General features: G+C 41.8%; 1 protein-coding gene across 4 annotated transcripts in view; it reads left to right on the top strand.

Moving 5' to 3' along the window:
• The window catches only part of MAPRE1 (microtubule associated protein RP/EB family member 1), a 55,568-nt gene that overhangs the window by 17,205 nt on the left and 25,209 nt on the right, over positions 1 to 13,154 (top strand). For all 4 annotated transcript variants that reach the window (XM_073236730.1, XM_073236732.1, XM_073236733.1 and 1 more), the window contains exons 5-6: positions 7,508 to 7,629; positions 11,936 to 12,088. In XM_073236730.1, coding sequence (XP_073092831.1) covers positions 7,508 to 7,629; positions 11,936 to 12,088 — 275 coding nt within the window. The remainder of the gene's footprint in view (positions 1 to 7,507; positions 7,630 to 11,935; positions 12,089 to 13,154) is intronic.

Genomic DNA, 13,154 nt, shown 5'->3' with positions numbered 1-13,154 from the left:
GAGGAACCTCCGTACTGTTTTCCACAACGGTTGAACTAATTTACATTCCCACCAGCAGTGTAGGAGGGTTCCCTTTTCTCCACAACCTCACCAACATTTGTTGTTGTTTGTCTTTTGGATGGTGGCCATCCTTACTGGTGTGACATGATATCTCATTGTGGTTTTAATTTGCATTTCTCTGATGACAAGCGATGTGGAGCATCTTTTCATATGTCTGTTGGCCATCTGAATTTCTTCTTTAGAGAACTGTCTATTCAGCTCCTCTGCCCATTTTTTAATTGGATTATTTGCTTTTTGTTTGTTGAGGAGTGTGAGCTCTTTATATATTTTGGATGTCAGCCCTTTATCAGATCTGTCATTTATGAATATGTTCTTCCATACTGTAGGGTACCTTTTTGTTCTATTGATGGTGTCCTTTGCTGTACAGAAGCTTTTCAACTTGATATAGTCCCACTTGTTCATTTTTGCTTTTGTTTCCCTTTCCTGGGGAGATATGTTCATGAAGAAGTCACTCATGTTTATGTCTAAGAGATTTTTGCCTATGTTTTTTTCTAAGAGTTTTATGGTTTCATGACTTACATTCAGGTCTTTGATCCATTTCGAATTTACTTTTGTGTATGGGGTTCGACAGTGATCCAGTTTCATTCTCTTACATGTAGCTGTCCAGTTTTGCTAGCACCATCTGTTGAAGAGACTCTCATTTACCCATTGTATGTCATGGCTCCTTTATTGTATATTAATTGCCCATATATGTTTGGGTTAATGTTTGGAGTCTCTATTCTGTTCCACTGGTCTGTGGCTCTGTTCTTGTGCCAGTACCAAATTGTCTTGATTACTGTGGCTTTATAGTAGAGCTTGATGTTGGGGAGCGAGATCCCCCCACTTTATTCTTCCTTCTCAGGATTACTTTGGCTATTCGGGGTCTTTGATAGTTCCATATGAATTTTTGAACTATTTGTTCCAGTTCATTGAAGAATGCTGTTGGTAATTTGATAGGGATTGCATCGAATCTGTATATTGCTTTGGGCAGGATGGCCATTTTGACAATATTAATTCTTCCTAGCCAGACCATGGGATGAGTTTCCATTTGTTAGTGTCCTCTTTAATTTCTCTTAAGAGTTTCTTGTAATTTTCAGGGTATAGGTCTTTCACTTCCTTGGTTAGGTTTACTCTTAGGTATTTTATTCTTTTTGATGCTATTGTGGATGGAATTGTTTTCCTGATTTCTCTTTCTATTAGTTCATTGTTAGTGTATAGGAAAGACACAGATTTCTGTGTGTTAATTTTGTACCCTGCAACTTTGCTGAATTCTGATATTAGTTCTAGTAGTTTTGGAGTGGCGTCTTTAGGGTTTTTTATGTACAGTATCATGTCATCTGCAAATAGTGACAGTTTAACTTCTTTACCAATCTGGATTCCTTGTATTTCTTTGCTTTGTCTAATTGCTGTGGCTAGGACCTCCAGTACTATGTTACATAACAGTGGGGATAGTTGGCATCCCTGTCTTGTTCTCAATCTCAGAGGAAAAGCTTTCAACTTCTCGCTGTTCAGTATGATGTTGGCTGTGGGTTTATCATATATGGCCTTTATTATGTTGAGGTACTTGCCCTCTATTCCCATTTTGTTGAGAGTTTTTATCATGAATGGATGTTGAATTTTGTTTAAATGCTTTTTCAGCATCTATGGAGATGATTATGTGGTTTTTATCCTTCTTTTTGTTTATGTGGTGGATGATGTTGATGGATTTTCGAATGTTGTACCATTCATGCATCTCTGGGGTGAATTCCACTTGGTCATGGTGTATGATCATTTTGATGAATTTTTGAATTCGGTCTGCTAATATTTTGTTGAGTATTTTTGCATCTACGTTCATCAGGGATATTGGTCTGTAGTTTTCTTTTTTGGTAGGGTCTTTGCCTGGTTTTGGTATTAGGGTGATGTTGGCTTCATAGAATGAGTTTGGGAGGATTTCCTCCTCTTCTATTGGAAAACTTTAAGGAGAATGGGTATTATGTCTTCTCTGTATGTCTGATAAAATTCCAAGGTAAATCCATCTTGCCCCAGGTGTTTTGTTCTTGGGTAGTTTTTTGATTACTGCTTCAATTTCTTTGCTGGTAATTGGTCTGTTTAGATTTTATGTTTCTTTCTGGGTCTGTCTTGGAAGATTGTATTTTTCTAGGAAGTTGTCCATTTCTTCTAGGTTTTCCAGCTTGTTAGCATATAGGTTTTCATAGTAGTCTTTAATAATTCTTTGTATTTCTGTGGAGTCTGTCGTGATGTTTCCTTTCTCGTTTCTGATTCTGTTGATGTGTGTTGATTCTCTTTTTCTCTTAATAAGTCTGTCTAGAGGCTTATCTATTTTGTTTATTCTCTCAAAGAACCAGTTGATCTTTTTCTATTGTTTTATTCTTCTCTATTTTATTTATTTCTTCTCTTATCTTTATTATGTCCCTCCTTCTGCTGACCTTAGGCCTCATTTGTTCTTCTTTTTCCAATTTCGATAATTGTGACATTAGACTATTCATTTGGGATTGTTCTTCCTTCTTTAAGTATGCCTGGATTGCTGTGTACTTTCCTCTTAAGACTGCTTTTGCTGCTCCCACAGAAGTTGGGGCTTTGTGTTGTTGTTAATTTGTTTCCATGTATTGCTTTATCTCTAATTTAATTTGGTCTTTGATCCATTGATTATTTAGGAGCATGTTGTTAAGCCTCCATGTGTTTGTGAGCCTTTTTGCTTTCTTTGTACAATTTATTTCTAGTTTTATACCTTTGTGGTCTGAAAAGTTGGTTGGTAGGATTTCAGTCTTTTTGAATTTACTGAGGCTCTTTTTGTGGCCTAATATGTGGTCTATTCAGGAGAATGTTCCATGTGCACTTGAGAAGAATGTATATCCTGTTGCTTTTGGATGTAGAGTTCTGTAGATGTCTGTTAGGTCCATCTGTTCTAGTGTGTTGTTCAGTGCCTGTGTGTCCTTACTTATTTTCTGCCTGGTGGATCTATCCTTCGGGGTGAGTGGTGTGTTGAAGTCTCCTACAATGAATGCATTGCAGTCTATTTCCCTCTTTAGTTCTGTTAGTATTTGCTTCACATATGCTGGTGCTCCTGTATTGGGTCCATATATATTTAGAATGGTTATATCCTCTTGTTGGACTGAGCCCTTTATCATTATGTAGTATCCTTCTTTATCTCTTGTTACTTTCTTTGTTTTGAAGTCTATTTTGTCTGATACTAGTACTGCAACACCTGCTTTTTTCTCCCTGTTGTTTGCATGAAATATTGTTTTCCATCCCTTGACTTTTAGTCTGTGCATGTCTTTGGGTTTGAGGTGAGTCTCTTGTAAGCAGCATATAGATGGGTCTTGCTTTTTTATCCATTCTATTACTCTGTGTCTTTTGATTGGTGCATTCAGTCCATTTACATTTAGGGTGCTTATTGAAAGATATGTACTTATTGCCATTGCAGGCTTTAGGTTCGTGGTTACCAAAGGTTCAAAGTTAGCTTCTTTACTATCTTACTGTCTAACTTAACTCGCTTATTGAGCTATTTTAAACACTGTCTGATGATTCTTTATTTTTCTCCCTTCTTATTCTTCCTCCTCCTTTCTTCATATATTGGGTGTTTTGTTCTGTGCTCTTTTTAGGAGTGCTTGCATCTAGACCAGTCCCTGTAAGATGCCCTGTAGAGGTGGTTTGTGGGAGGCAAATTCCCTCAACTTTTGTTTGTCTGGAAATTGTTTAATCCCTCCTTCATATTTTAATGATAATTGTGCTGGATACAGTATTCTTGGTTCAAGACCCTTCTGTTTCATTGCATTAAACATATCATGCCATTCTCTTCTGGCAGGTTTCTGTTGAGAAGTCTGATGATAGCCTGATGGGTTTTCCTTTGTAGGTGACCTTTTTTTCTCTCTGGCTGCCTTTAATACTCTGTCCTTGTCTTTGATCTTTGCCATTTTAATTATTATGTGTCTTGGTGTTCTCCTTGGGTCCCTTGTCATGGGAGTTCTGTGTGTTTCTGTGGTCTGAGAGGCCATTTCCTCCCCCAGTTTGGGGAAGTTTTCAGCAAGTATTTCCTCAAAGACACTTTCTATCCCTTTTTCTCTCTCTTCTTCTTCTGGTACTCCTATAATGTGGATATTGTTCCGTGTTGATTGGTCACACAGTTCTCTTAATAGTCTTTCATTCCTGGAGATCCTTTTATCTCTCTCTGCGTCAGCTTCTCTGCATTCCTGTTCTCTGGTTTCTAGTCCATTAATGGCCTCTTGCATCTCGTCCATTCTGCTTTTAAGTCCTTCCAGAGATTGTTTTACGTCTGTAATCTCCCTCCTGATTTCATCCCTTAGCTCTTGCATATTTCTCTGCAAGTCCATCAGCATGGTTATGACTTTTATTTCAAATTCTTTTTCAGGAAGATTGGTTAAATCTGTCTCCCCAGATTCCTTTTCAGGGGTGGTTGCCTGGGTTAGTCTGGTCTGGATCAGATTTTTCTGCCTGTTCATGTTGAAAATTGCAGTGATGAGCTGAGAGAACCAGGACCCTTTCCTCTTGCCCCTGGCCTTTCTTTCCTGGGACAATGGTGACCCCTAGCGGCTTGTGTTGGGCAGTTGCGTGCAGACGGGGTCTCTGATTCTTGCCCGGCTGCTATGGAGGAAGCTACCTGCGCGGTTGCTGTGGGTGTGGCCGCTTTCAGGCTGCTGCGGAACCGCACTGGAGGGGGAACGGGTGGGGGGTGTTTATCGCTGTGAGGGGTCTCAGAACTGCACTGCCGCCTAGAAGGTTAGGGCACCCCGAGTTCCCTGGGACTCCCAGCTGGTGGACTGTGTGCCCCGGGACGTTTCCGTCCAGCTGCGAGGCCTCTGTCCCTTTAAGACTTTCAAAAAGCACTCAGTTTTCTTCATCCCAAGGGCACCGGCTGTGGGGACCTGCTCACAAGTTTTACTGTCCCGTTTCCCTGGTGTCCAGCACACCACATGCTGTGTGTCTGTGCTCCCGGTGCGTATTTAGCAGTTTCCCACTCCCTCTCCCTCCCGCTCCGACTCCTCTCCTCCTGCCTGGAGCTGGGGTGAGGGGTGCTCGGCTTGTGCCGGGCTGCGGCTTGTATCTTACCCCCTTTGTGAGGCGCTGTGCTCTCGCAGGTGTAGATGTAGCTTGGCTGTTGTCCTGTATCTTCTGGTCTCTCTTTTAGAATAGTTGTATTTGTTGTATTTTCAGTAATATATATGTTTTTGGGAGGAGATTCCTGCTGTCCTACTCATGCCACCATCTTGGCTCCGTCCCTGACTTTTATATTTTCATAGCTTTAATGTGATAGGGTTTACTTGCCATACAATTTACCCTTTTAAAGTGTACAGTTGAATGGCTTTTAGTATATTCACAGGTGTGCTCAGCTATCACCATGATCAATTTTAGACCATTTTCATTATTCCCCAAAAAAGACCTCATTTATCTCAATAGCAGTCACTTCCCATTTTCCTGCTGCTCCCCTTCCCCAACCCCCAGCCCTAGGAAATCAGTAATCCACTTTCTGTCTATAGAGTTACCTATTCTGAACATTTTCATATAAATGGGATCATAGAATATGTGGCCTTTCTGTCTGGCTTCTTTCAAATAGCATAATTTATTCAGGGTTCACCCTGAAAGCATGTAGCAGTACTTCATTCCTTTTAACAGCTAAATAATATTCCACTGCATGGCTATAGCATATTTTATTCATCAGCTGATGGTCATTTGGGCTTTTTACACTTTTTTAGCTAATATGAATAATGCTGCTGTAAACATTGCTATGCATGTTTCTGCACTGACATGTGTTTTTCTTTCTTTTGTGTATAATATATTCAAGAGTATATATTTTTGGAGCTGAATTCTTGGGTTGTATAGTACCTGTTTACCTTTTGGAGAACTATTTGTTTTCTGAAGTGGCGGCATCATTTTACATTCCCATCAGCAGAGTATTATGAGGGTTCTGATTTCTCCAAATTGAGTACTTTTGTTCCTTAGCTTCTTACAATGGGAAACTGCCTAGGTAACCCTGTGCATTTCATATTTCAGATGCTGCTAACAGGCAAGTGGAGACTTGCATTAAGCATTTAGTTTTTGAGATAAACTTGTACTAGAGATTATCCAGAGGAAATGCCTGTAACTGTGGGTGAAAGGCTTTATGGTTATTGAATAGTTTGGGGTGTTAGGAAGACCAGTTTTCTAAGCCTGGCATAATGTATGAGCTTTACAAAATAATTACTGAATGAATGAATAAAGTGAATGATACACTTCCCTTGAGGTAGCCCATCCTTGGTTACTTTTGATTATTTTAACTGATAGATAGATTAATGCCTGTACTACCTTTTCCTTATCTGTGTGCTTTTGGCTCTTACTACTGAAAGAAGTCTATAATTTTCCTAGTCACAGTGTTGCTTTTCTCTCCTAATCCTTGTGAACACCTTCTAAAAGGTGAGCAAGGTATGGGTTTTGAAATATTGCATGATATCACTTATATATGGAATTCATAGAACAGAGAGTAGAAAGGGACAGTTGCTAGGGATTGGAGGGTTGGGGGAAATAGGGAAGGTTGGTGAAAGTTGGCAAACTTCCAGTTATAAGATAAATAAGGCCATAAAATCTGAGTGTCTAATGTATAACATGGTGACTCTAGATAGTAGTACTGTACTGTATAGTTGAGATATGCTGAGAGCACTTGTATTCTCAATAAAAAAAGGTAAATATGTGAGGTGATGGATGTGTTAACTCAATGGTAATAAACTGTGTGTGTATGTATATTCAAATCACTAAGATGTACACTTTAAAAATATAATTTTATTTGTCAATTACATCTCAGTAAGGCCAGAAAAAATATTCTATATCTTGATTATGGTGTTGGTGACCAGGTGAATACTTTGGTTGATACACTGAAATCGTCATTTTTATTTTGAAAGCTGTACTTCAATAAAGTTGATTTTTTTTTTTTAAAGAAAGGAAAAGATACAGATTTTGAAGTAAATTAGTGGTAAGAATGGTGTCTACCACCCTCCTTCCTAGTCCAAAGAGCCTGGGGTTCTAAATTAGGAAGCCCCCTTCCAGAGGGGAACTGTGTACCCAGCAGCAGTTGGAACTGTGTGCTTACTTCTGGCGTGAAGTTTGCCTGTGCTCCGTGAAGCTGCCCTGTTTGTGGATTGGGTTGAAGCTGGGTTAAGGTAAATCATCTGTCTGTGCCAGCATGACTGTGCCTCTTTCAGATGGTAACCCTAATCACCCCAGCGGAAAAAAGACCCCAGCAAAGGACTTACTCCCAGCACAAATGATCGTGACTAAGATCGGTACTTAACTCTTGTGTCGGGATAAAAAACCACTTTGGGCAGACATGGGGGTGTTGTCTTGCATGCTGGCTCTCAACATTGGGTTCCTTCACTGTATAGCTGTGGAGGGCAGTTGCTCACAGCCTTCTCTTACTGTCTGGTGGATTCTTTCTGTCTTGAAAATTCTCCTCTTAAATAAACCTCTGCTCCTCTCTCAGCTCCACAGAGGCCCATTGCAACACACAGAACTACTACAACCCCTAAGGCCGGCCCAGGTGTGGTGCGAAAGAATCCTGGTGTGGGCAATGGGGATGACGAAGCGGCTGAGTTGATGCAGCAGGTAGGCACCTGCCCTGTCCAAGATGGGAGTCACTTCTGGGGAAAGGATGCCTGCAGCACTGACCAGGGGGCGCCTGTCTGGGTTCTTGTAGGAAGACCTGCCTTGTCTGCTTGTTGAAGCAATCCTCATGACATGTGCGAACACCTCAGGGGCTGTGTGAGGAATGAGCATGGAGGTAGAGGTGGAAAAGGGAGTCAGGAGTTCCTGAGATCTATTAGTGTGATGGAAACGGATGTCTGTTTGGAAACATGCCCATACAAAAGAACCCTTTTGAAAGTCTCTGGAATGCTTTCAGGGTTTTGTGGGATTCAGAGAATTTTGAATTTTGGCTTTGACAGAAGATAGAGTTCCTTTCTAAATAATAATTTAAAAAAGAAAAGATTCCATGGTCTCTGTTGAAATCCTAGGTCAGTAGAGATTCAACTTAAATCTCTATTCAAATGCTATTCTTCTGTTCTTAATAGGACAGCGATTTGACATGTTTTCTTTAGGATTAAATACCTGAAGGTACTTGTCAGAGGTCACTTTGGATCATAACAAATTTTAGACTTTTAGACATTTTCTCACTAAGTCTTACAGTTTTGTTTGCTTGCTTTGGGGTGATTCTCTGGATTATTTCCAGTTTTAGAATTTGGAATGCTTTGGGGTTGAACCTTTTTTCACTTTCCTAAAAGGCACGTCCTAAAACTTGGGGAAAATGGCCTCACTTAACCCAGAACTTTTTGTGCCTCAGCCCTGCTCCCAGGAGATAAAAACATAAGAGCCTGCCCAAAGATCCCATTGTGTTTTTTCATTCTGTGAATGTGTGCGCCCCATGGTCCTTGGTGCCTCGGGAGTGTTGAGGGACTGGGTCTCCATCATTAGTGTGGCTGCCTTGAGCATCTTCTGGGCACTGTCACTGTGAAGTCCAGAAGTCCTGGAGAATGGGACTTCTGTGTAACTGTTGGTTTCCAGGCATGGATGGACACAGGAAAGAGTCTCTGAGAAAACAGAGTTGCTAGCTGGCCAGCACGGGGTTGACGGTGCACACTCCAGGTGAAGATCCAGCAGGCTCTGTTGCTGCCCGTGGCTCAGCTAGTGTCGTGTATGATGGAGCACAGGCTTTGGGTTGCATAGATTTGAGGATTGTCCTGGCTCTGCCACTTAACTTGTAACTGGGAGAGCTAGTTAACCTCTGAACTTATAGCCTCATGTGAAGTGGGGCAGTTACTTTGCTCATAGTTGAGCAAATTATGTAAGCTGATGTTATGTCAAGTGCCTGGAATGGTGTTTCGAATAAATGGGGTAAATGGCATTGGATAAAAGACAGTTGTGATTATTATGGTTCTTGTCTGTGACCTTGATAGAACAAAAATAATGTTCTGAAGTATTTTTTAAAAGTTCACAGGAATCAGGCTGTTTTGGTGAAATACAGGAATGTTGATAATGAAAAAAAAATTTGTATTTCCAAAGTGGCATGCCATAATCTACTAAGCATGTTAATTCAACTTTTGCATTGCCCTGTGAGGTCACAGATGAGTACGGCGCACCCAGGGAGGTTAAATTATCTGTGCCGGCGTTTCAGCCAGCTCATGCCTGGCTCCTGCAGCCCTGCCCCAGAGGTGCTCTGTTTAACTTACACAGTTTTAATTTTTATTATTTTTTTTAATAGGAAGGATTTTAGGTTCTCCAGTTTACCAAAGTCCTTACCGCATCCTGTTAACTGACTCCCTTGGCTCATTTACATGGTCTCTCTGGCCTCTGGCAGTATTTGAATTTGTGGCCCTTGATGAAGGTGTGAAGGTTTGGGGGACATGAGGGATGTTGGGAAGTAGAGTTAGATGAGCTTGTTGGGCTAAGAGAAGAGAGTGTATTTGGCACAAATTACCTTGTATAGTATTCACTTTCTTGGGAGATCTCCAGCAATTCTGCATTCTTAAATCATCCTGGAGAAACTTCTTTCATTTGATTTTACTCCAATATAGTGCTATTCAATAGATATAGAATGCAAACCAGATAAGTGAGGCACATGTATAAGATTTTCTAGTAGCCACATTAAACATGTAGAAAGAAATAGGTAAATTAATTCTAGTAATGCAATATGCAATATATCCAAAGTATTATATCCTTCTAACATGCAATCGTGACATAACGATTATCAAGATGTTTTACATTGAAAGACTGTACTAGGTTTTTGAAGTCCTCTGTGTATTTAATATTTACAGCTCTTCTCAATTGCCCTGGCCACGTTTCAAGTTCTCATCTAGCCACCTGTGGCTCATAGCTACCTTATTAGCCAGTGCAGGTCCAAAGCATTTCCTTGGGCTTCTCAGGTCATAGTTATTACTTTACTGTAAGAGAAGGTTTCAGAGTGGTAATGATTATCAGCCATAGACTTTTTTTTTTTTACAACCTCATAGGTGGTAAGTATTTAGATGAGCACCAAGTGAAAGCCAGTGACTTAGTGTATACTCTTTGTTTCTTGTGAGCACATAATTATTGAGTGATAGCCAGGAGGAATGTTCTTTGGCCGTAAAGGTGGGGCCTAGAAGGCTGTGTTCTAGTGCCCTTGATAGTTTGTTGGCCAGAGAAGGTGTTAGTGGGTTTGTGAGGGAAGTGTGAGTGTACAGGTGGACTCCAGGCGAGCATACCTTTTTAAGCTCTTGTGACTCTCTTTCCTCCTCGGTCACTAATGTGATTAGAAGGCCTGTTCCTTGGGTCTTAGATCTTAGAGCTGAAGATGCAGGGTAGCTTCGTACCGCTGAGGTTGGTCCCTTCTTGCCCTGCTGTCTTCCTCCTGAACTCTGCTCTGGGGCTCTAGTGGGTGAAGGAAAGGCAGCAGCAGTTAGAGCAGGAGACGGTAGGGATGGGGGAAATGGGTGATTTCGCTTTGTTGGCTGCTAGGTGATGGTATTACTTTAACTATTTTTAAGTTTTTTTGTGGTTGATAAAGGAATAGTGAAAGGTTGTCTAGAGCCGTGATCTGGTTTGGTCTCTTGAGGCCTTTGATGATGAACATGGAGGTTAAGACTTTGACAAAATGGTTCTGGTGCGTCCAGTCACCTGCCCCTCATCTCTGGATGCTTCCTGACTGCAGGTTCTGAAGGGGGGCATTCTTCCACCCTGGGATGGGGCTTGATCCTTTCATTTGTGTCTGGCTGCTTCATCAGGCTGTAGGGGAGCTGGATAAGCTGTTTGCTTGTTTTGCAGCTAGAAGTTCAGAAGGTTGGACTAGATTTCTGTAGTGCATTCTGGCTGTCAGAGTTCCCTGCTACCCAGTTGTTATCAGCAGCTGCACTTCTGTGATTTCCTGGCTTGGCTTCCCATGTGACCTTAGCCTATACATACTGTGAGGATTTTATGCCACATAATTTGCATTCAGTGAGAGTTAAACTGAATTCACACATCATAGATTTGAGTACACTGGTATGAAGATGCACCATACTTAAAAGACACAAAGGACTGTGAGAGTTGTTAAGACTTGTTTTTCCCAGCTAGATAGTCCTGGCCTAAGAACTGAGATTTATTTCTTCATTGCCACATTGTGGAAATCAGAGCCCCTCTGTGGGGCTTGTGGAGGATCCTGTAGCACGTGTGATGAGCGAATGAGAGGCTCAGTGATTCTAGCAATGGAGTGTGGTGGAGACTGCTCTCTGCCTCTGCTGTCTTTTCTCCTTTTTGAGACTCTTAGGAGAGAGACAGGTACAGGGACCCTCTCCTCAGAGGACATTTTTCTTTTGAGTCGTGGAGCACACCCTATCCCCGGCAAAAGGTGGGCAGGGGAGAAGAGCCATTGTGTTTTCTGTGCCCAGGCCTCCCTCAGCCCTAGCTGTGTCTGGCTGGCATCAGTCACCTTTAGCCAGTTTTTGCCCCTGGATTGCTGTTCCACCCTGCTGCCCTGGACCAGACCCTCTCTATTGACCTCCATGGCAGAAAGACTTGGACTTGATTGACCAGTGCCCTGGTAAGGGCCCAGTTTGTGATGGGAAGCTACTCTCTGTCCTGGGTTGTGGGTTCTGCTGCTCTGTTTGTCTCAGGTGTCCACAGTTTTTTCTCCTTGATCTTTTCTCAGCCCCCAGGAAGTTGCTGTATGCTTCATGGTGTAGTCTGCCTTTTCTTGGGAGTTAATATCATCAGGGTGGTTGTGAACAAGCCCATATTATTTATCATGAGACTGAATAAAGTTGACATTAACCTAAAATGGGTTTTTGTCCATGTTAGAGTGTTTGAGGAAAGAGCATATCTCCTTTTGGGTTAGGTACAACATTGGGTAATGTTATTGGTACATGAATTACATGTTGCTCACCCTTTTTAATGTCTTGTGCAGGTCAATGTATTGAAACTTACTGTTGAAGACTTGGAGAAAGAGAGAGATTTCTACTTTGGGAAGCTAAGGAACATTGAATTGATTTGCCAGGAGAATGAGGGAGAGAACAACCCTGTATTGCAGAGGATTGTGGACATTCTCTATGCTACAGATGTACGTGTTGACGTGAGGATATTTTCCTGCTGATTTGCCACCTAAGAGAAAATAAATTTTATGTGGCTGGTTTCAGCAAACTGACACTGTAGGTAAACCCTAAGCCCCCAGAGGACCCATAATAGCTGCTAGACTGAGCCAGCATTAGTGGCATGGGAAAATTCCAGATTCCAGTATAAGATCCGTCGGGATTTTACTTCTGACCCCTCAGAGTCAGCCAGAGGGTCACTGCCCGATCTCAGCCTCTGCCTTGAGGTCTGTGAGCCTTTGAGGCAGGCATAGGATAAGGAGGGGCTGGCTTGCCCTGTCTGCTTCTGTAGTTTGTGGCCACTGATAGGCGGTAAGTGCCACAAAATGCTCTTAATGCTGCCATTCTCACTCCACCCCCTGCAGTTTGGACCCTTCAGCAGGAGATTCCACCTCCATTTTATCAGGGCCCCAGGCATGCTCTGGAGAACTGGACACATGGCTCCTTTTTGATGTCTGCTGCCCACAGCTGTCAGCCTGCACCTTTGCTCCTCCCTCCCAGAGGTGTGCCTGGTTCCCACCCCTCGCAGTGCTTTGTGGTCCTGTTTCATGGAATTCCTGTGTACTACACAGCCAAATCTTCCAATGTTATTCCTGACATGTTAGCTGATCAGGAAACACCGATTTTCCCTAAATTTAGGATTTGGTGATTAATGGCTGTGTTCATTTATAATTTTTTTGCATGCCTGGTAGAGTCTGCAGGATCAAACTGTAGTGTCTGTCTGAGTGTTCTGTCGTATGTGTAGCAGTACAAGTACAAAGTAATATTAGCGCTTTTATTACCACTGTCCTGTGAACATTATCAACTGGATTTGGGGGGATTAAGACAGATGACTGAAAAGTTGATAATGTGTTCAATAAATCCTTATTTTGAGCTTGCTCTGTGCCAGATGATGAAAAGAAAGATAAGGTATAGGGATCCTTGGTCTAGTCTTGAGTATTATTTTAGTGGAATTGTAGCTTAGGTAAATTCAACTGTAGAGATTTCGTTTAAGAAGGAAGTCTAAGTTTTATGGTAGTGTAGCCATTTAGCAGCACA

This window comes from Manis javanica, chromosome 5 (assembly GCF_040802235.1).
Source record: "Manis javanica isolate MJ-LG chromosome 5, MJ_LKY, whole genome shotgun sequence".
Lineage (NCBI taxonomy): Eukaryota > Metazoa > Chordata > Mammalia > Pholidota > Manidae > Manis > Manis javanica.
Note: the sequence above shows the minus strand (reverse complement) of the source record. Positions and strands in the feature narration are given on the sequence as shown.